Below are 24,001 nucleotides of genomic sequence, written 5' to 3'. Positions count from 1 at the left end.
ATCCCAGCAGTTGTATTGCTACTTCTAGGATGGAGCACCTGGTCCTTATCATCACTCTCAGCTTTCAAATGCTCATCATCCTCCATCTTCGACTTACCCCAGGGATCTCTGCCATGGGAAACATTCCATTCCCACCATAAAATCCTGCTGAGGCGCTTCCATGTTTTGTTTAAAGGAGATGGGAGACATTCGTAGACCACAGAGGGGAGGAGTAGGAGATGAGCAGGGATCCCCATTGAGGGCTCTTGTCTTCAACCTCAGACACAGAGCCAGGTGTGCACAGAGGGATCCAGCTGATGCTGTGTGATGAACTAACCACAGTTCTCTGTTGCACGGAGGAGCACTCGGTGCTTTAAAACGTTGTACTGCCTGTTTCTGGCCCGTTTTCGCACACAGCTTTGCCACGACGGCTGAGCATAGAACGAAGCTCTATGTGCATGGCGGCCTTCTGCCCGGCAGGCGGCAGCACGGCTCAGGGCAGCGCTCTCCTCCCGGCTCTGACATCATCTCCCGGCGCCATCCGCCCCGTCGCAAAGCGCCGCAACGTGCGGGGCTCCAGCCGAGCCGGCCCGGCCGTGCTTAGCGCGGGGCCCGGAGCTGACGGGTCGTGGGGCCGCGGGTCGATGCGGGGCGGGCAGGATGCAGCAGAAGCTGCTGCGCAGCGCGCACTACATCGAACTGGGCAGCTACCAGTACTGGCCCGTGTTGCTGCCGCGCGGCATCCGCCTGTACACATACGAGCAGATCCCCGTCTTCTTAAGGGACAACCCCTACATCACCGACGGCTACCGGGCATACCTGCCCTCCCGCCTCTGCCTTCGCAGGTACGGTCGTCCCCCGGGGCCGGGTTGGGGCCTCGGAGCCCCGCTCAGCCCCGCCGTGTCTCCCCGCAGCCTCTTCATCCTCTCCAACGAGAGCGTCAACATCTGGAGCCACCTGCTGGGTTTCCTGCTCTTCTTCACGCTGGGCATCCGCGACCTGACCGTCGTGCTGCCCGCAGCCCGAGCCGCCCGCGAGGACTTCGTCATCTGCGCCGTCTGCCTCTTCTGCTTCCAGGTGGGGGCACCGTGCCGAATGGGCTCAAGGCCGAACTGATTGTAACCCGTTTCTTGTAAGAACAAAGCGTGGCTGGCCTAGGAGAGGCTGCAGGATGCCAGCTGGGCAGGCTGAGGCTGTGTTCTGGTTTCTGCTGGGCATTGTGGTTAGCTCTGTGCCCACAGATGGCATTGGTTTGATCAACAACTCGAGCACGAAAACCAGCTGTGGACCGATGGGGTGAGGCCAACTGCATGAGATTTAACAAGATGAGGTGCTGGGATAGTTCTGTCTGAGAACTGAGTCCTGGCTGCCCATGGTTTCTGGCTGCCCATGGTTTGGATGGGTGTACACTCTGCTGGGTGAAGCACTGGCTGGATGGCTGGGCCCAAAGAGTTGTGGTCAATGGAGTTAAATCCAGTTGGTGGCCAGTCACAAGTGGTGTCCCCCAGGGCTTGGTACTGGGGCTGCTTCTATTTAACATCTTTATTAATGATCTTGATGGGGGAATTGAGTGCACCCTCAGTAAGTTTGCAGATGACGCCAAGCTGGGAGGGAGTGTTGATCTGCCTGAGGGCAGAAGGGCACTACAGAGGGACCTGGATAGATTGGATCAATGGGCCAAGGCAAACTGCCTGAGTTTTAGTAGGGCCAAGTGTCAGGTCCTGTATTTTGATCACAAGAAACCCAGGAAACCCTGCAGGCTTGGGGAGGAGTGGATGGAAAGCTGCCTGATGGGAAGGGACCTTGGTGTGCTGATGGACAGTTGGCTGAATATGAGCCAGCAGTGTGCCCAGGCAGCCAAGAAAGCCAATGGCATCCTGGCTTGTATCGGGAATGGTGTGGTGAGCAGGACTAGGGAAGTCGTCCTGCCCCTGTACTCAGCATTGGTGAGGCCTCACCTTGAGTACTGTGCTCAGTTTTGGGCACCGCGGTACAAAAAAGACATGGAGGTACTGGAGTGGGTCCAGAGAAGGGCAACAAGGCTTGTGAAGGGCTTGAAGAATATGCTCTATGAGGAGAGACTGCAGGAACTGGGGCTGTTTAAGTCTGGGGAAAAGAAGGCTGAGGGGAGACCTTATTGCTCTCTTCCAGTATCTGAAAAGTGCTTACAGCGAGAGCGGGGCCGATCTCACTGGTGACAGGTGACAGGATGAGGGGAAATGGCCTCAAGTTGTGCCAGAGTAAGTTTAGGTTGAATATCAGGAAAAACTTCTTTACAGAAAGCACTGGAATAGGTCCCCCAGGGAGGCGGTTGAGTCACCATCCCTGGATGTATTTAAAAACTGTTTGGATATAGTGCTCAGGGACATGATTTAATGGAGGGTTGTTAGTTAGGGTAGTATGTGTAGGTTGTGGTTAGACTTGATGATCTTTGAGATCTTCTCCACCCTGAGCTGTTCTGTGATTATGTGAGAACAGGAGGCTCAGGGGAGACTTCACTGCTCTCTATTACTGCCTGGAAGGAGGTTGTAATGAGGTGTTCAGCCTCTTCTCCTACATAACAGCAATAGCACAGGAGGTAATGGCCTCAAGTTGCAGCCAGGGAGGTTCAGGTTGGATATTGGGAAACATTTCTTCTCAGAAAGAGTGGTGAGGCATTGGCACAGGCTGCCCAGGGAGGCGGAGGGCTCACTGTCCCTGGAGGTGTTCAAGATACATGTAACTGTGATACTGAGAAATGTGTGTTTGTGGTATGGTGGGGAGGAGCCAAAGTCTGAACTAGATGATCCTGGAGGTCTTTTCCAACCTTAATGATTCTTTGATGTTGTTATGCAGCTGGACTTGGGGTTCTTGTGCATTTTGCCTGCGATGAACAAGTTTGCATGTTTCAAATTGAACCTGCCCTCAGCAGCAGTGACAGTACTGCATGTGTGCCACTGTCAACTGAAGCTCTTTTACATTATGCTATCCCTAAAATGTCATCGTGGTTCTGATGACTAAAGAATACTGTTCCTATTCCCTGAGTGTAGAAGACCATTGTGTAGCCAGAAGTGGAGAGAACTCCCTTGCTGGCTGGTGCAACACTGCTATTGGGCCCTTTATTATGCCTGGTGAAGGTTGAAGGCAAATGCAAAAATACCAGGTTGGATATTAGGAAAAAGTTCTTCACCAGGGGGTGGTCGAGCACTGGAACATGCTCCTCGGGGCAGTAGCCATGGCCTTAAGCTGTCAGAGTTCGAGAAGCATCTGAACAATATTCTTAGATATGGGGTTTGGACCTTGGGTGGTTCTGTGTGGGCCCTGGGGTTGGACTTGATGATCCTTAAGGATCCCCTTCAACTCCAGATATTCTATGATTCTGTTTCTCAAGAGGAAAAAAAAATAGATGCCAGCCAAGAAGCCAAATCAGTGTACTGCATGTCAGAGGTTAATCACTTCTGTGTTCCCTCAGCAAAGCTACAGAGCGCTGGTACTCAAGGTGGATTTGGTCTTTGGATTCTGCTTGTTGTAGCTGGACTATACTGAATTCATCTTGGTCATACTTGGGTAGGTGGGTCCCTGCTCCTGTGTGCACTGGCACTGCTTTTGGCCTCATGCTCTGGGCTTCAGTACCATCATTTCCTTAGCTGTAGCCTGTGGTTATCAGGTATCACAAAGTTTTCTGTTTCATCTGCAAAAGAGGTTATGCTAGTGCAGAAATCATAAATGTCTACACCAAGTTGTTCTGTAAAACATGTAACAGGTTACTTTTGGACTCTTAAGCTTCAGAGTTGAAGCTTAATCCCTATTAATCCCCATCTGTTGCCAAGAAATTAATGTGTCCTTGTTTTGATATTTGTGTAGGTCTGTATGCTTTGCTCAGTAGGATATCATCTCTTCTGTTGTCATCGCTCAGAGAAGACCAGCCGACGATGGATGGCGTTAGATTACGCAGGCATTTCCATTGGTATCCTAGGCTGCTACGTATCAGGCGTGTTTTATGCATTTTATTGTAGTAAAGTAAGTCTGAGTCACTTGTTCCTGTGGTCCCATCACCATGGTTTCCACGTGTTGGGAAGGGGCTCTGTCATGTGGTGTCCAGGTGGCACATTCATTGGGGACAGTGATAGGAACAGGTTCTTACACGTGCAAAACTTTGCTTGCAGAAGTAACAGATTAATTTAAGTGATTCCTTTTAAGCTGTCAATTGCTCAAGTCTCAAGACAATATTTAAACGATTATGAAGTCTGTGTAACCTTTATAGGTCCTGCTTTTGTCAAATGCATGAGGCCCATGATGGGATGTTCCTCCATCACAACATTTATATGGGGTAGAAACAAGCTTATTTTGCTTTGGAGTTCAAAACTACCTCTGCTTTTGTAACTTCCCTGCTCCCCATACAAGAAAGTAGTGACCTGGTAGTTAAAGTTGTCCTCTTAGGCAGACTTACATTTAGGTGAAGTGTGTGAAATGAGAGCATCTTCCCCCTCCCTGGGTTCTTAAGAACACAATGATTCAAGTGCTGTCATTTGTGGTCACAGAAGTGACGAGAACACTGATAAATGATTGCGTTTAGTAACATAGACTTTCTACCCAGTTTACCTCAGACGAGCAAACATACAAACTTGATTTTGTTTTTTTTTTTCTCAGTACTGGCGTCAGGTGTACTTAATCACTGTGCTGGCAATGATCTTGGCAGTGTTTTTTGTTCAGATTCATCCCAATTACCTCACGCAGCAGTGGCGCAGGCTGCGCTCCATCATCTTTTGCTCAGTGTCTGGGTACGGCATTATTCCTACTATCCACTGGGTTTCGCTCAATGGTGGCATCGGTGCAGCTATTGTACAGGTAAAAGAAAATAATATGGAAATAAGATTTACTTTTGCCTTGCACTTACCATCTTCCCTCAGTCTCATTTTGTAAATGAGGGAGAAGTAGAGCTAGTGAAGATTTCTTAAAGCACAGAATTCCCTTACAGCCCAAATGCTCACATATGTGGAAAGCCAATCAACAGGTTGAGCAGATGAAATCTGTTTCAGTGATTTAAAGCTGCACTGTGAGAAGACCCACCTGGATGCAAACAATACCACAGCAGCGTGCTTGCCTGAGGGGCAGAGCAGTCTGTGCAGGTTGGATACACCCTCGCACACCCCCAGGGCCAGGAGCAGGAGCAGAGAGCTGAGTCAGCAGGAGAGTGGGAAGCAGTCAGTCAGGATGCACAGGTTGCAGAGGTGAGGTGAACCAGGAGACATGGGTGGGAAGCTCTTCCTCTTCTGTGCCCTGGGTTGGTGGCAACATTGGCATTTGCCTACACAGCCTTCTGTCTCTCATGCATAATTTGTTTAATATCACTTTTTAAGTTACCAAACTCATTTCCCTTTCTTGCTTTACCACTATGGTAAAGGTTTCTCGGCTCTGAAAAACAAAGTACAGCACTGTTAAAGAAGGCAAATGTGCCCCAAGGTTTAAAATGTTCCCCCAGGAATCACAGCCATTAGCCAGGGCTGTAATGGCACTGAGAAAACCTTGGCTTTCATAGCAAGCACTGCCTGTGAAAGTTCTTAAGATTGGCATTTCAGGAGGACTATCTTCTAGGATGCTGATTTAGCCTGGTCCAGAGCTACTGCTGAATCTGGAAGAGCAGCATTGATAATAAATACAGTCTTCAGACAAGGTACTGAAACGCTCACTTCGTAAAAGTCAAATAGGCAAGCAAACATTGCTTCCCTTGCCATTTCCAATTAGTTTGTCCTATGGTATGGTAGATAGAATGGTAGATGTGGTACTCATTTTGCTCTGCTTCCAGCAATAAAACACTGTTAATGAAAACAAAAACCAAAACCAGTCACGTTGAGTGGGTTGCTTTCCAGCAGCTGCTTTGGTTATTTACAGTCTGGTCTGTAGTATTCCTGTGGCCTTCCATTCAGATTTCTTTCAAGCTTTGGCATTTGTTTCACAATGGGACTCTGTTCTATTCAATAGATAATGTGAGCAGCAGAATAGTATTCCATTTTGTCACACCTTTTGGGTTATTTTTAAAATGTATTTTGAAATTAGTATTTTAAAATATTTTGTACCTTATAGCAGAGTAAGAAAACTTCCCTTTCTTTTGCAGGAGTTTGCTCCACGTGTGGTTGTCATGTATTTCATTGCTGCTGTAGCATTTCTCTTCTATATTTCCAAGGTTCCAGAAAGATACTTTCCAGGTATGAAATTCTGTTGTGGGTGTTTTTTCTGCAGTTGAGCTTCTTGCAGTGTCAGTCTTCGCTGTGAGCCCTGAGTTTATGATGAGAATACAGTTGACGATGTTCTACTTAACGTGTTGTTAAATAGAGTGGAACTATGTGCATCGGCACCAAAAGAAGTTAAAACTTTGTGTGCACTTTGGTCAAAAGAAATCAGATGAGTTTTGTTGTTCTTCATTAAAGAGCTTCACTGTCTCCAAGCCAGCTGAATGTGTGACTGAGCCTGGGAAGAGACTGCTCGCTACTTGCTTTGCATGACTTAATAATACAAATGTAACAGCTGTTTCCCCTTTTCGTTCCCCGCAGGACAGCTCAACTACCTCGGCTCTAGTCACCAAATATGGCACATCCTCGCAGTAGTGATGTTGTACTGGTGGCACCAGTCTGCAGTGTACATCATGCAGTACCGACACAGCAAGCCCTGTCCTGAGCATAGCGTGGACTTGTGAGTGAAGGTATAGCCTTTGTGCTTGTGGGAACATGAGCTTTTAACAAGTAGAGAGTTAAGTAATCTTGTTTTTAACATGTCACAAGGTTCCATTAGGTGCTTTAATGTAATTAGCTCCTGTGGAGAAAATGCTTACTAGTGTAATGTTTCCTTGTGAATAAGCAAGCAGCTGCTTTGATAGCAGGCAGGCTGCTGCTTCCGTGTTGTGGGAGGCTGTGGGAGGCTGCATTGCCCCTCAAGCACAGTTGTAGAACAGGGCGAAGAGATCTCTGCCAGGTTCATAACAGCTATGTCTGACAACAGTTGCAAACACTTATCAGCTTTTGTTTATATGAAGTATATGAAGCCTCTTCTTAAGGTTTTCGTTGTTTGTTTTTTTTGTTTTTTGTTTGGTTTTTTTTTTTAGCCTACCATGCATTGGATTTTGGGCATTTAAGTAAGAGTTGATTATTTCCTATGTACAGTAAGTGACAATTTTATTTTCCTCAACTGTCTTTCAGAGGCATTGCAATAAAACTTCTGACTATGGGAGTCTGAACCTTACACATATGCAGAACTACAAAAATAAGCACTGAGGCAGTTCCTTTCCAACTTCTGGACTGTTACCCTACTCACTGGGATGGTACATTAATAGGAACGCTGGAGGAAAGAACAGCATTGCCTGGATCTCAGTACAGTATCTGAACACTTCTTGAACACCTCCAGGGTTGGTGACTCCACCACCTCCCTGGGCAGCCCATTCTACCACCTTGTCAGAGAAGTATTTCCTAACATTCAGCCTGAACCTCCCCTGGCACAGCTTGAGACCATTTTCTCTGAGATTTGAGATTCATTTCCTACTCATCTTTTCCTGTTCTGCAATCAAGTACAAAGCAGGGCTTCCTTAGAGTGGGACAGCAAAAAGGTGGTCTGTAAAACTAAGCACTTGGAGCGCTGCATTATTTATTTTCCTGCTTGGTAAATATGAACAGCAGAATTGGATACCATTGCTATGCTAGCAGGCCTGTATGCCATGCCTTCAGGTTTTGTTTTAGCACAGAACAAGAAAAACACACTCCCAATAGCGTGCTGTTAGAACCGTGAATTAACTGAGTGGCTGGTCTTGGATCTAAACTGCACTGGTACAGCACGCTGCATCCTCCAGAATCATCATCTCAGTGATGTGCATACGCTTCAACATCAGGATTATAATGTGTAACATCAACTTCAGTGGAGTATTGTACTTTTCTACTTGTTTCTCTTTTTTTCTGGGAGATGGATGTTATCTACTGTACCTATCTTGATTTCAAATCTTGTTTCCTCAAGTACAGGTGGTGCCATTACTTCAGCAAATCTCTCTGCAGCACTTTGGTGCTTCTGAGTAGTCTTACACTTGCTGTTACCCTGCAACTAGTAGAGATGCAAAGGATTTTTTTTTTTCTAGGTTACATGTTCTTTTAGCAGGTGTTAAATAACAAGCTCAGAGTAGTAAGAAAGCTGTGAATTCAAGTCACTGAAACTTTGGCCTTTTAATACGACTTATGCTGTACTTCCAACACTTCATTAGTCAAAGTGATTTATTGCCATATACTTTCTGCAGTAAAAGGACAGCCTTGGGTTTTTACACTCTGCAGTTAAACCACGTCTTGTAATGTTAACACTAAGGAGACATGAGCTATGCAGGTTGTTAGATACCTGGTGCTCAGCATGAAGCTCAGTGGGTGCCAGCCTGGAGGCTGGCAGGGTGCTGTTCAGTCCCACCAGAGCTGCCTCTGTCCTGGGCAAAACATTCCCAGCTCCCTCAGCCTTCTACACAGGGAACGTGCCAAGGAGATGTGGCCAAGGGAATAGCGATAGACATTTACTGACAAGTATTTACCTCATAGAAGGGATGGAGGAGGCAGGACCCTTCCTCTTCTACTGGTACGTTAGAGAGCAATGCTGTCAGTGAAGCTCAGTGAGGATTTGGTGGTTTTTTTCTTCCCAGACCCAGAAACAGTTACTAGAAACAACTAAATGCACTTGAAATTCAAATCTCTGTCTTCTGAGCCTTCCATTATGAACACTGATTTTTTTTTTTCCTTTTTAAACTTGACAGCAGAGTAAGTTTAAAGTGCACGACTGACTACCGTTGAAGCCTGACAAGAACTCTGCCATTGTTAAAGCCTGTTTTCAGTGTTAGGTGATCAATAACATTGGAAGAATCTGTGACTGTGTACTGAAAACAAACTCATCTGGCAGTTTGCTAATATTTGTTTTCCAAACCAACTACTGTAGCAGTTTGCACTGATGAGAAAAGATGGTGAAGTTGTACATTTTTATTACCCTGAATTTATTGAACTGCATGATGGCCTTTTCTGTAAATACCAAACCTGTAAATAAATTTTGGTTCATTGGGTGTTTGTCACATTTTTTAATAGAGTACTCTTAGATGACATGTGAATTGCTGCACACAATGTCTGAAATGGCTGACAGGCAGAAGACGGAACAACCAGGAATGAGCTGCAGTTTAGTACTCCTGTTCTGCAGCTCCTAATCTTTCTACAGTGTTGGTTTTCTGCAGCTTAGGTAAGAGTAAAACCAGTAGAAGCAGTCACCAAAAAACTGCTCTGGCTAACAGCTGGAAGAACGGGTCAAATCAAGTGGAAAAATATGTCTGTAAGTGCAGGACTAAACCTAGAGTAGGCAGTGACAGTTAAAATTCTGGCCCATAAAGAGGGATGAAGCTTCAGTTAGCACAGATGAAGCTGAGCGCATCCTGAACTGCATCCACTCTTGGTTTTGAAAGCAGGAAGGCTTTAAAGGAGTGATACTGAACCTAAGGCCATGCTTATATATTATCAACAATTTGAACCAAGATGGCAGTAGTGGGCTGCTAATACAACCATCATTAAAAAACACCAACAGGGGCCTACAGCCACAAAAAGCAACCAGCAACAAGCACTGCTTGTAGAGTAACTTTCAGCCTAAGCGAGAGTACTTAATAACGCCATGTTTAAGGAGATCTGCAAAGTCACTGTTATCACATTTGTTTATTTAACAACTGCAGTATTTATGACATACATCAGTTTCACACACACAAAGTTAAAGATCTCTGTTTAGTGGTACACCAAAAAAAAAAAAAAAAAAAAAGCTTTAGAAACTTGAAATCTAACAAGAAATGGAAGTGTAGTTCAGGAAAGTGCACTTAAAAGCTGAATGCCAGCAATTTTAAAGTAGGTTTTTACACTCTTTAATATTAGGTGACGCCTTAAGTCACAAACTCAGCCATACACACCACCTCCTCAATTTGCCTTTGAAAAGAAGCGCTCTAGAAAAGTAACTGCCACCCCTTGCGCTTTTTTCTCTTGCAGGTTTCCCTTATTCACTCTTCCTAGTTCTATCAGAATGATTGTGGCTGCAATGTTACTAAAGAACACAGTGCGATGTGTGCGAGCATGTGTATATTTTATATATATTTCTTATATATAAAAATACACTATATAGTATATAAAAAAAACCCTCCAGATAAACTCTTATTCTCACAGTAGCAAATATACCAACTTATTTTCACAGTACTTATTTTTATTAACTGGGACAAACCGGAACAATTCAAAATGATTTCCTTGAAAGTTGGTTTTTGCAGGACCCACGTGACACAAGTCAGCAAAAGCAATTCCGCACGTCTCACGGCTATTGAGAGTCTGCAGAGAAACTCACCATCTTATCTTTCTTTCAGTATAACCACAAAGGGCTTCCTTGTACCTCTGACAGAAACTGTCCAAAGTTTGATTTGGACAGGTCTATGGTTCACTCATTCAGCACACTGAAAGAACTGTTAACAATCAGCTGCTGTTTTCCTGGTGGAAGGGAAGTGTGAATTCCTTACCTTGGGATCATCATTTTCACAGACACAGGTACAAGTCTAAGTGCACGTGGTCTTACCAGTATTTCAGATAAGGCCACGATACACTCCATGAATAGCAAAGCACACAGGTAGAGATGTATACATGCTGAATAAAGGCAAAAGGATGGCGTGTTCCCCAGCAGTACCACGCTTTGCCTCTGTTGAACCATAGCTGAAGCTTAAACCCAGGCTGCACACCAAATAGACCACATAAAGTCAATGCAGTGAGGGATACTCATCTCAGTCACGAGAAAAAAAAAAATCATTTTAACTCAAGAAACATAACTGCATGTATACAAAAAAAGCTGTTCCATAAATATGGAACAAAGATCAAGGCTTATTAAGGCCACAAGAAAGCAAGTATCGTTGGCTGTAACTCAGAGGCAGCCAGAGGCACAATGCCAGTTTCAGAGTAAATTGGGCTTATGGTTTGCTTTTATATCCCTTATCAGTTACTGTATGCGATCTAACTTCAGCTTTCCTGTGCTGTAATAAAACCATGTGTGAGCCCTCCGTCAAAAAAATAAAGTAGCAAAAGAAATCCACCACACAAAGAAATTCTGCTGCACTCTTCAACCTGAAGCCTCAACATCATCAGATAAATGTGACTCTTTCTTCTTGTGATTTACCTTAATTGAGGCCCACACTAAGCATCTAATGGCCCATGCCAACTCTCAAGCTGTTCTTCGAGCAAGGAAAGCAGTAACTGCATGGCATCAATGAGGACTGGCCGTATTTAAGACTGCGGGTCAGTTGCTTGTTGCTTTATTTGTGTTTCATTTCCACCCATCTGCCCCATTTTTCATAATATTCTGTTCCAACAGCTGTCTTTAGGCAGAGAAAGTGACAGTTCAGAAGGAAACCGCAGAAAGGCAGCAAATAAGCACGCGCATAGGAACAAAATCATGGTTAACCTGAGTATCAGAAAATGCTACAGACTCGGCGTGCGCTTCTTACAGCCTTTGGCACAAAAAAAAAATAACAACTGGTGAGAACAGTAGTAATAAAGCCTAAGAAACTCCTGTGCAAAATAGAGTTGAAACGCTTCTACTCACATACTCCTAAAAGCTTAACTTCTAAGCCTGAAAAAGTCATTCTTAAACAAGCAGAGCTGTAAATTCTCTTCCACCTTGTCAGAGGGAAAAAAAAAAAAAACAAAAAACAAAAAAGGGAAAGATAATCAAAATGTACAGATACGTATGAATGAGATTCCAAATCCAGGACCGGTGGAAACAAACTTACTGTATATGTGAGGCAGCATTTTAGCAAAGCCAGCTCTCAAAGGAGAAAAGGAATTAGTCTTTAAACATGCTGTTTTCAACAAATACTTCATGGGATCCACCCTCCTACCCTCACCAATCTCAAAACAACTCTACAAACAGCAGTAGAATTTGGGAAAAAAAGAAACAAAAAAGCACAACCCTCAATATTTCACTTCATAGCCTGTGAAGGGAGGAGATGAAGGCAGGAGGAATCAGCCATGAATTATTACGGTCTCCTTTTATAAACATGGAATGCTCTTCAACATTCATCAGTGGAGCAGGGCATAAAGCTAAGACAAGCAGAGGAGCTGCCTCCTTCCACTTCCTTAGGATTGCCATAGAAACAAGGCAAAGTGGACCATTCTGATGTACACTCACTCTGCAGCCAGTGTACATGGCTTGGCACGAGTCATGAGGCAGTGGAGTTACAAAGCACGTGGTGTCACCATTGACATGTGGTAACCGCATCTGTCCAATGAGCTGGTTCGCGTTGCCTTCCCACACTACTGGCACTGCAAGCTCCAAGCTTTTAGCCATGTCTTGTGCACCTGATGTCTCAGAGGTATTGTGTGGCAGGACAGCAATCCTGCTGGTAAGGCATTGCGGTGTGAGATGCAGCTTACGGCTACAGCAGCGAACAGCGTTGTGCAGGCTACTTGCTGCTACTGCTTCTGAAACAAAGCCGGGTCCAGAGAAGTTTCTTCAAAGCTCAGTGCATTTAGCAAAACTTTCTTAAAAAACACACATACGTACAATAACAGGTTCATCGGAAGTTGAAAACGTCGGGTTACAGTCATTTCACAAAATTGTTTTATAAAACAACATGAGTTTTTGACACAACACGTGTTTTCTTTGTGATAGAAATCCAAGAGGAAAAGATAATGCATTTTCAGACACGAACCCCAAATTGTAAGCAGATAAAACCAATGGTGTGTTTCAGACAACTGTACAAGTCACCTGAAATGCTCCACCCGCACCAGACTTCCCTCTCACATAAACCAGCCTTTCCTCCAATGTGCTGAGTAGTCTTCAAAGTGCTGCAAACACTGGCTGCATCCCTGCTGGTTTACTCCTCTACATTCAGTTTCCATTTCACAAACGGTTATATCCTCTGCATTCTTTAGTTTTAACTCTCGACTTCCAGTTTGCTATTTTACATTAATGGCACTTACTGTAAAAAATAAAATTGAACGTTTAGGCACACACACACAAAAATAATCTGCCTTTCAGCTCTGCAGCTGCATAGATGTCTACCAGGTGTAAAGCTACAGCCGTGCTCTGAAATTCTAGGCCACAGCTCCTTGATGACCTGGCTTCATTATTTTATGATTAACAAAGGTAGTTTTCATCTAGGAAGTGAAGACGACTATTCCCAGCATATAAGTCTGGATATTAGTATGTTTAGGTTCTTAGGTCTAGTGCAACTGAGACAAAGAAGAACCACAGTCCCTTCAGCCTACTTCTAAGTTTGGAAAACTTTTTCATGTGATCTCTGCCTGTTCCCCTTCCCTCTATTTCAGCACATATACCAAGTACTGAAAAAGTGATGCAAAAGTGCAGGATGACAACATGTTCCAGGTCCAAAAGTCAGTGACAGACACCAATTCATGTCCTGTTTCTCTTCATGTTCTGGGAGCCATCTTTCTTAACAAAAGTTTCCAATTTTTCTTAAAAGAAAATTAAAAACTCCTATCTTCCTGCATTTCATTGTGCAAGCTGGCCATGCCTTCTTTAACTTGAATAAACTGTACAGCCCAGCTCCCCATCAACCAGATAAATTACTCTGCTAATTGAGCTCACTACTAAGCAACACAGAGAGGTGGAAGGAGGAACCCACCGGAAGCATTTACTGTTTGGAAGGAAACGGAGCTGCTCCAAAGGGATCCAACTCTAGTGCCTGTTGCTGCTGGCTCTGTGCACTCTGCACAACCAGTTCTGTGAACGGGACCGCACCAAAATCATCTGTTTTCAGCCCATCACCTGCATGCACTGGTCCATGCAAGGAGCTCTGCCGAGGTCTGCTAGCCACTACCACTGCACCATGATCCCCACGGCTGTCACCAAACCCCTGATGCTGAGAATGCCGCATCAATTCTGGCGGGTGGAAGGGTTTGGCTCCAAAGGGATCCAGCAGACTCTCATCTGTCTGCAAAGGGTTGGTTCGGTCTTTGCTATCTGTCAGTGAAACACTGATGTTCTCTTTGGAATCAGAGATGGTCAGGAACTCGTTGCTGCTCTGCGAATCCCTGCGGCCTGCTTTCTTGTGCCTGCGGGCTCTCTCGGGAGTGCGGTAGTTGGGTTTCAAAGTCTTCTTTGTGGTTGTTGGGGTGCCATGGTGACGCTTCCCATTATTCTTTGGGACCTCCTGCTTCATGCGCCTCTGGCGGGATGAAAGCTTCTGCAGGTTGCGCTGCTGCTTCACCTTCTGCTGCTGCTGACTCCCTGTGATCTCTTCAAAAGGCACCAGCCCAAACAGGTCCTCTTTACTCCCACTCACCTTGGGGAGAAGAGAGGGCTGAAATGGGGTGCAGCCAAAAATATCAACACTCCGTGGCGACGTGGGCGAAAGCTGTGTCTTGGTTCCTACCACCTGGTTGTCTTGCTGAGACACCTTTTTGCTGAATGGAGCTTTGGTGAAAACATCGAAGTCATCCTGCTCTTGGCTCAGGCTGGGAAATGCAGTCTGTGAAGAGCCATCTTGGTCACCCTTCTCTCTTGCCTGAGGCTGAAGAGAAAAGAAGGGCACTGCCCCAAACACATCAAATTCTTGGCCATGGCTCACTTTGACAACAGTAGTTGGCACTTCAGGTGTTTGCATTAAGCTGGGTTCTTTAACTTCACCGCTGCCCATAACATTTCTGAATCTACTGCTTGGGAGCCCTTCCATAAATTTTTGTTTGGTACGGTCAGATTCAGAATCAGAACTTTGCTTCTCTTCCTCCTCTTCTTCCAACTCTTCCTCAGAGTCCATGAGCAGAGGGCGGTGGCCTAAATTCTCTGGTTCTGTATCATTGTCATCATTGAAGTCTCCATTCTCACCTTGCAAGACCTCCTCATCCTCTTGTTCTTCTTCCTCCTCACTACTCTTAGGAGAGGGAGGATCTGATTCAAAATCACTCTCTGACTCATCACCACCTTTTGTTACTTGTCCCTCTGCAGTTTTCCTTCCTGGTCGGGGATCTTTAAAAGCATGACTCAGTCTTCCAGCTTTGGTTGGGGTCCCTAAGTTGTTTACTCGACTACTAGCTGAGTTCTCCACTTGTTTTCCAGGGGAATCTGCAAGTCCAAAGAAAAAAGAAAAGAAAAACAATTTTAATGCACTCCTAAAATCAATACTTACAATAGCCACACATAAAAGGAATCAAAACAAACGTATATGCTATAAATACAGAGGGAAAATAATTAAAAACCAGATCTAAATTTTCAAATGTTAACAAAAGGGACCAGTAGTCAGAACTTCTAGCTTAAATCTGCAAGCACAGAACCTTTCCAAATCAAAACCCAATACATGCATCAGCCAGCCACTCCTCTCCAGGGAAAGATAAGCTGCCTTCCAAATTGGTTCTCCAAGGCCAACACCTGGTACCGTGCAGAGTCAGATACTTGGGACAACACTGACACACTCAGTATAGCTTCACATGGGGAACAAGTGCATGAAACTGTCAGTTCTCAGCTTTTCCTTTCTCAAGCTTTCACTGCTCTAGACAATCCTACTCAATGTCCCCCTAACAATTAGTGCTCTCTCTGTAAGGCCTATGAATAACAGCAGATGAGTGAGAATAACCCTGTATACATCTTAGCTGTAGGGAAGATTTCATGAGGTCACCATCTCTGTCCTGCCCTCAGGGTACACATTCCCTCTATAAGCTTAACAAGCAGGACCTGGAGCCTACCAACATCCACAAGGGAAGTATGGGTTTTGTTTGTCTTTCTTCACTCAGTGTTACATTTTGAGGCATCCAAAGGGAAATGGGCAAGACAATGGTATCTCTGGGAAAACAGCAAGGCAATAGGTGAAAATAACAGTATGGAAACAGAAAAAGGGACAGATGTTTTCAGCATGTTTGAATTTTAAATACTTCTCCACTACTAAAAAGCATAACTTGGACTTCTCACTGAGAATTGAGCTAGATGGCCATGGTGCATCTGAAGAGGTACTCCTCTCAAGTGCCTGCCCTCTGCATCAGATGCAACTCCTATTTTGGAATATTTTCAGTCTTGACAGTTGTGCCACTAGCAGCAGTTAACATCCTCCAGTAGAAGAGATGATCCTTTATGTCTTGCTCCCACAAGAAGAGCAGTAGGAATCCTTAAGTACAATCTCATTGGTCCTTTCAAGAAGTGCTTGTAGAGAGAAAAGCTGTCTTAAGATTTTGAGCTCTTACAAAAAATACTTTCTCAGCTGTCAAAAAGCATCCAAAAGACTACTAAAGTAAATTCACTTATAGAAAAAAGCAATAGAGATGAATAAGTATAATATTTACTTGGGAAAATCTCTTTATGTTTTAAGGGTAGAAATGGTCAGGTATAAAGTTAAGGATCTCATCCATCCAGTTCGCTGCCATAACACATAAGATCCCCGTTTCCTCAGCATTTTCAGGTTTGGACCAAAATACCTATTATATCTTAAAAAGCTAAATGTAACTCAGAGTCTATTTAACTCTCCAAGACAGGGAAGTCTTCTGCTCCATCAACACATTTAGCTTTCTTAAAATTACTATTTGGCTGATGATCTAAATACATACTACTGTATTTGCAGCAGCAAATTTCAACATCAAAAGATGTGAACTCACCATAAACTACACAGTTGGGCCAATAACAACTCTGTTGACAGCTGAACAGCCATATACACCTCGCTTCTATATGACTATAAACATTAGCATATCCCACTAGGCACCCTAAACTAGTAAGATACATGCACCATGAACACAGGACACCACACACTCAGTATAAAATTCCTAAATCCTCTAGCAGCTGACTGCCCTAGGAACAGGGGATTCTCAGCAATTATTAACAACCTCCATTTACAATACTGCACTAGCTGCACTTTCCATTTAAATTGCAGCAATTATTTTTAACAAAGCTACATTCAATTCAACGTGGTCTAAGGACTGAAAAAGCTGGGGGATGAATGCATGAGTTCCTTCTTCCTCAAACAAACAAACAAGTTCTTCTGGATCTCCTATTCTTCTAAAACAGAAAGCAATTTCATTTCAAGTTGCATCTTCTTCCACAAAGAAATAAGCGTACAACTTCCAACAGACAGCTATGCCATTTTCTCTTTCTATGCTTAGATTTCAACTGGAATGTTAAGTTTTAGACAAATTTCTTTCTTTTTTTTCCTCTCCATACTTTACTCTCTGACTTCTATATTCATCAGCCATTTTTTTGTATTTATAACCAAACTTCCAAAAGGAGTTCTGCAGTAATGTATTTTATGTATGGATTTAAAACCAAGATGACCAAAATGACTGAAAACATCAGGTGATTAGGGCTTTGAGCTGTTTCTTGTTTGCTTCTGGTGTCAGATTGCTTCTTATCTACTGTGATTTTTAAATACTACATATTTGCTTTGCCACTAAATTAGAAACTGGATTTGGCTGCTTCCTCTAGATTTCCCTAAGGTACACTCTTCACATTGCGTTATAAACCCCCATATCTTCCAAATCCTGCTGTTCGCAGTATTAACTGAAACACTAATGTTAACATAAATGTAATTAGATTTAAAAGGAGGGAAAAAAAGAACAAGAAAAATATTTCAGGGTTAGATTGTAGCAACACACACAACAAAAATAACCCACAACCTTTTTAGTGTCTATGCGTAAACTCACATGAATATCGACAGCATTTATATTTCTACACAATCTCCATGTTCTGAAGACTTGAAAGGTTTTTTGAACAAGAAGCAAACTAGAATATATCTTAACAAAAGGATTTAAATATTATTTGTTAATTGCTACCACAGTTATACTTAGTGGAAAACACAGTGCAAAGGACACCAGCAAGAAAAATGGGACCTTATCAACAGCTCACATACACTGCACAAGTAAATGAAGCCACACAGTGTTCAGCTCTCAGCAGACCTCTTCAGGCAGGACAGGACATACACCAAGCAAGACCTGACAATGTACAGGCAGACACTAACATCAGCCTCCCAAGCCATATTTCCATGCACTGATATCAGCATACAATCCACTCTAATATGTCATGGGCACAACTCCAGATGTTACTCTTGTTGAAAACATGTTGCAAGTGACTTCAGAGATCTATCACCTTAAGTCTACAAGCAATATAGTTGTTAGGAAACCCAGACCAGCATCCTGAACTTCCTTCTGGAATCTAACTGCGATCTCTAGAGCAACATTATTACAATTTGTACAAGCACAACCACAACAAGAAAGCAAGCAACACACATGAAATGACACTCCTGGCTGCATCTCCTCCTATGTACTTCTTGAGAAAATGCTATTCATTTTAAGTATTTCAAGAGTGGTGATCTGACTGTCCCCCCTTTCCCCCTCCAATTTTTGTTTTCCCAGAAACAGCAAACTTCTTTCTTTATTCTTCAGTTTGTGTCAAGGTGTTGTAAACAAACAGAGTCATCTGCTCCAAGCAGACTTGAGTTTAATATTACTACTAGATTGCAGACTGACACAGCCTGCAATTCCTGGAAGAAACTGGTTCTGCGTGTACTTCCTCATCTGCAGTATCTCCAGTTTACTCCCAGTGATGGAGTAATGGAGAAAACTGCAGCAGACCTGTGTCAAAACCAAAGAGAAGGAATGAAAATCTCCTCCATGCAGCTGTCGGCTTAAAAAGACATTCCTGACTTAGGTTTAGTGTGTCAAGCTACAATTCACATCTTTCACTCCTAAAGAAGTTAATAAACTGAACACCAAAAGCACTACAAATAGAAACTTAATGCCCCAAAAGGGAAAAATTCCTCAGTTAATGACAATTTAATGCTCTGATCAAACAGATTTCAAAATTGAAGCATTCCATCATGTTGATTTCATGCAATCTTCTCAAACTAAACTGCTGCATAGACTGTTCAGATAAACATTTATTAAAAAGCTGAAAAATGTGGAGTAACATCTGTTTGTAATGTACTGTTCAGATTAGCACACTTCTAATCAGGTTTGCATCTTGTAGGAGACGATTGTTCTTCACTCAAATGCGAGCCAGGTGGAACATCTTTAATCATATAAGAAGATCCCAATCTTCAAGGAAATTTTCTGTTCTGATGTTCTTTTTCTAGACATCCGATTATAAGAGGATGAATTCCCTCTAACAACGTCAGTAATTACATGCCTTCTGCTAGCTCATCATTGGAGGGTATTGCGGGGGTGACCAAAAGGTAGGGCATAAGGGCTTTCAGCTTTCTTGGAATTGGTAACATACTGCCGCCATCATTTCAGAGCAATTTGCCACATGTCAGGCCCAAGGATTACCAGCACACTGCAACTAAATCTGCACTATTTCTTTGACAACAGCCAGAGCAGCAGCTGCTGAATATTGTCATGGATTTGCACTGCTTAGCACCTTTATTTTCAAGAAGAAAAAAATAAAATCCACTTCTGCCTAGCATCTATTGCTTAGAAATTCCTTCCAATATTTGCAGTCTGCATGTTGAAGCATGTAAAGAAAAAAGGGCAACCGTGATTGCTCTAAGATCTGATAAAAAAATAAAGCTACAAAGCATTAAAGCACACCACTGGAACAGCTGCACACAGCATTTGTTCTTATGAAGCATTAATAATTTCAAGTTATTTTGCAAGTCCTGTTGAGAAAAGTCTAAAGATGATACATGGAAACACCTTGAACCTGCAGTCAGCAAATAGTACCAATGTCTAAAAGCCACAGCCAAGGAAAGTATATACAGTAAAATGAGTATTTTTATTAAATACAAAAACTGATACTAACTGATTTGAACTGTCAGATTAACCAGATCCGGAGGACTGTACAATAACCCTACTGAATGCTCAAGTTTGGGTTTCTTTCAAAACACAATTCAGGAGTATCTATTGTTTAAGAAACACAAGCTGCTGTCATTAGCTCTTTAGTGTGTATAGGAAGCTGCTATTTGTTACCTGTGCTCTCACGTTTGGACTTTCTGACTAAGCAATAGTAAGTGGTGTCATCCTCCATTTACTTCATGTAAAGCTCCAGACTGCACCAATGGCCCAACAGCTCCAAAACTCTAAACAGTTTCCAACACCCTGCTATCAGGCATGCTGTTTCTATTTCCAAATGCTGACTACAGGAGCCAATTTTCCCCACCACAAACACCTCGTGTTTCAGGTGTTCAGGAACTGAAATATCTTTTCCCCATGCCAAATAATTAGCTAGTAATGGGGCAGCTAAGACATTTGATTGTGCTTTCTTTTTTTCCTTACCCTCCCCTTTTTAGTAAAAACTTAGCAATACTTATTTTGTCTCTATCAGATTGAATAGCAGAGTTCCTTTTCAACATGATTTTCTTCTCCAGCTTCTCCTCACATTCTAAGTCATTAGTGGAAAACAAAAATATGGAAAAATAAAATTGTGTGTATAGGCAGTTTATTAACTGTTCTTAGAAGTACCACATACAGGATACAAAGTGTGGATAATACTAAGTGTTTTCTATCAGCCACAGCAGAAGGAACCCAATAGTGCTTTAGCTCGTGCAAAGTGATGCAACGTGTTGCTGATGTCCATTCCCACCTGAGAGGAGTAAGCAGCAGAGCTGACTAACAAGCAGCCTTACACCTCATCCAGTTCCACGCTATCCTTTCCGGTAACCTCCGTTGCAGCAGCAGCCTGAAATTAATTTTAATCTCCCCATGAAAACCTCCATGAATTCACCACTCACAGCAGGCATGGTGCTGGATAAGCCACTCCAGGATCAAAAAAAACAAAATTCTTCTGATGGCACTAGCCTCTTAGCCATGTGTTGATCAGGTGGGTTTTCCTGTTCCTCTCAGTATTTTCCCTGCTACTGAAGGGATTGAGGAAAACACCACCTGTCCTGGTATCAGCTGAAGCAGAGTTGATTTATTTTTTTTTCTTCAGTGTCTTGTAGGATGCCATGTTTTGGCTTTGGGAGAAAAACATCGATGACACACCAGTGTTTCTAGTTGCTGCTGAACAGTGTGGTACAGAGCCAAGGACATTTCAATTTCTCATCTTCTCATACTGTTCTGCCAGCAAGGGGCTGGGGGGCACAAGCTGCTGGGTGGGGACATAACCAGGACAGCTCTGAGCTGAACAGGCCAAAGGGATATTTCACGCCATAACAAAAAAACTATAAAACAGAGGGGAATCGGCTGGGGGGGGGATGAAGGTGGCCAGCTACTGCTTGGGACTGGCTGGACATCAGTCAGCAGGTGGTGAGCAATTGAATGTGCATCACTTATTTTGTAAATACATGTTGTATTCTTAACAGAAACTAAAGAAAAGGACAATAATAACTATACCTTAGTAAATAGTTTCCACCTCAAGTTGAGCATTCTACTTTGTTGGGATTCTTTTTTGGTTCTGTTCCATCCCCCCATCCCCAATTCTCTCCCTCATCCCACAGAGATGGAGATAGAGCAAATGACTGTGCAGAGCTTGGCTGCTGCCACAACATACCCAAATACCGGAATTGTTGGAAACGTTAACCATGTTCCGCTTTCTATTCAGTCACCTTCACACTTATTCCTCGAATGTGGATGAAAGTCCACATCTAAAAGCTTTTATAATCATAAAGAACAAGCCAGAAGAACAACATTGCACAGCAATGGTAAGAACAAGAGGAAATCCAAATTTTAAACATTTTTTTTTTCTCCTAGAAAGGAGAATAATAAATGCAATGAAATATCAGTTTCAATCCACGACCAAACCTTTGTATAGCTTTCTATTATGTCAAGAATTTAAGATTAACCATGGCAAACTTACATAACATAACAAGGCTATCCAGATGTCTAACCTATAGCATAACGATCTTAAAACAGAAATGACCAAACAGATTTCAAAGGCCAAGGTATGGAACTAAATAAAAGTGATCCTTACAGACACGGTTATCAAAATGCAGAACAAGCATCTGACAGTTACCACTTCAGATTAAAGGTAACTATTGTTTATTTAGCATGGGAACTTAAACTCCCCTGTAAGACCTTTTCCACAAAAACTAGAGGGTAAATGCTTCCAAACTATTGGGATAGTGAATACTTACTCACTTAAGAATTGCCTTCACATTGTATTGAACTACTAAATTACAAGAACAGGACAGAAAACAGTCTTTAACTAAGCAAGCAGAATCAAAAGATAAAGAATAGAGTGACCAGTCTTAGGTAATTAATCCAATCTTTGTGACAAGAACATAGGAGATAGATACAGAAACATGGTTTTACCATTAACTATCTTCTAGAATATAAAAAGTGCTACCCCTGTTGTCTCTTCACTGTGTATAGCACCAGAGCACTTGTGAGCATTAATACCGAGCAAACCATCTTTAGGAATTCAAGGTGAAAGCAAAAGTAAACATAGATGTTAACTTTGTTTGATTCTAAAGCGATTTATTTTAAGGCACTTCAAGCTTTTGAACTGAGATAAGAACAGTTAACAGAAGGCATATTATAGCACCGTTTTCCCCAAACAAGCACTTCTATGGATGCATGTAAGATCCATAAGCAACTGACACATCTTTACTATCAATTCCCACAAGTTTTTACATTGCCTGAGCTTATCAAAACTATAAACAAAGTGCTCATCAGGAAAATATTAAAACATTAAGTTGCAAAATAACAGATTCACATTCATAGTCAGTGGTCACAGATGTTATTTTTACTTCTAAGGTAAAATAAAAAATAGTCAAAGCTAAAACAAAAATTCTTCTCCCTCCAAATTTGGATATGACAAGATATTTGTTCTGAATCAATTTGTTCCAAAAACAATACAACTCAATACACCAGGAATACACAGTTTTAACTTGGCTGAAGAACTGAACTAAAGAAACAGCATAAGTTAGAAGTAGACTATAGGGTGGATGTGAAATCTGTCCTTAGTCACTTATCTGCTTTCAGCAAAAGCATTTCTGGTTATATGTAAGTGATTCACACTGCACTGGTCCAATACATTTCCACTGTCAAGACTACAGTCTGAACACTGTCCAAGTACCAGGAATTGGATGGAGAGATATTCTTATTTGGAGGTAATAATACATAAAAATAAACGTTATGAGGCAGCCAGGACTTATCTTTGGTCATTTAGCTGGACACACATACTCAGCATATATACATACACTCAAATATATGTATATATGTATGTACAAACACACAGTAACGATGTTATAGATGTCACTTGCCTGGGTGAGAAATGAAAGGAACAGAACCAAAGGGATCTTCGGGAGGACTTTTCTGTGGAGCAGAATGTAGCTCCACATTCTTATCTGAAGTTGTTCTCCTGTCCACCAGCCTGTCTGTAAAAAATAAAATGAAACAGAACAAAAAATAAAATAAAATAAAAATGGCAGGTCTTACTGCAATTTAATATCTACTCTTTGGAGTGAGCAAGCTACAGTGTTGATTATTTTTCTCTAAGTTTTAAAGATACCTTCAGTTCATACTTTGTGAGCATTCTGGAAAACTCATCTGCACAGATCCCTTTTTAATACCTCTGTCTAAGCAAAAACAACATGTATTTCCTGATGGAATGTTTTATAGGAAGGTCTTAAAAGCAGCCTGTGTGCTCTGTAACAGCAACTGCAACTAATCATCTGTACTTGAGGTTTTTAAACCAGACCCACCAAGCTGATCTAAAAAACAAAATCATTCATTTAATCCAAGTTTTGAGTAGTCTTTGCCACAAAGAAAGAGATAACAGTCGCAGCAGAATTGCTGGGATTTCTTTCTATTAAAGATATCAATTGTAATAATTTGAAACAAATTGAGTGTCACTATACAGAGAAATGCAGTATTTGTGTTATATGGTTTTCAACTCCAGGGTACTCACTTTCATTTTACTAAAGGTTTCAGCCCAGGGTTTTTAACAATGCAAAAATTAGAAACACTGGGAATGGAAATGTTTTTTCTCCCTAAGCTCTTGTCTTACAGCAAGGTCACACTGAGCTCCAAACTGTCCAATCCAGCTACCACACTGCAGCTCAGGAGGGTCCAGGAAGACTCATTATCACCTCCCAACACCACAGGGACATCCTCAGCTACCATCCCACAGTCTCAGCACAAGAGGCAACATCTTGGTC

At 42.6% G+C, this 24,001-nt stretch overlaps 2 protein-coding genes across 6 annotated transcripts in view; one reads left to right on the top strand and one right to left on the bottom strand.

Moving 5' to 3' along the window:
* Positions 1-511: 511 nt before the first annotated feature.
* On the top strand, positions 512-9,028 carry PAQR3 (progestin and adipoQ receptor family member 3). 3 transcript variants are annotated; one of them, XR_001554998.2, is made up of 8 exons: positions 512-824; positions 894-1,056; positions 3,823-3,978; positions 4,609-4,806; positions 5,554-5,632; positions 6,074-6,164; positions 6,510-6,658; positions 7,152-9,028. XR_001554998.2 is itself a non-coding variant. In XM_015861705.2 (7 exons), exons 1-6 carry the CDS (start codon positions 640-642, stop codon positions 6,650-6,652), a joined length of 936 nt encoding a protein of 311 aa, XP_015717191.1. In that variant the 5' UTR covers positions 514-639; the 3' UTR covers positions 6,653-6,658; positions 7,152-9,028. The 3 variants fall into 3 exon arrangements, 2 of the variants coding, with proteins under 2 accessions (XP_015717191.1, XP_032299869.1); XM_015861705.2 differs by lacking the exon at positions 5,554-5,632 and having other exon boundaries at positions 514-824; XM_032443978.1 differs by lacking the exons at positions 512-824; positions 894-1,056; positions 5,554-5,632 and adding an exon at positions 2,387-3,525.
* A 615-nt stretch (positions 9,029-9,643) lies between these two features.
* Positions 9,644-24,001, bottom strand: part of BMP2K (BMP2 inducible kinase) — a 56,051-nt gene continuing 41,693 nt past the window's right edge. For all 3 annotated transcript variants that reach the window (XM_015861703.1, XM_015861702.2, XM_015861701.2), the window contains 2 exons: positions 23,105-23,218; positions 9,644-15,054 (listed from right to left, as the gene is read on the bottom strand). In XM_015861703.1, coding sequence (XP_015717189.1) covers positions 13,625-15,054; positions 23,105-23,218 — 1,544 coding nt within the window. In that variant the 3' untranslated portion in view covers positions 9,644-13,624. The remainder of the gene's footprint in view (positions 15,055-23,104; positions 23,219-24,001) is intronic.

Source organism: Coturnix japonica, chromosome 4 (genome assembly GCF_001577835.2).
Source record: "Coturnix japonica isolate 7356 chromosome 4, Coturnix japonica 2.1, whole genome shotgun sequence".
NCBI classification, from domain to species: Eukaryota; Metazoa; Chordata; class Aves; order Galliformes; family Phasianidae; genus Coturnix; species Coturnix japonica.
This window is presented reverse-complemented; position numbering and strand designations above follow the sequence as displayed.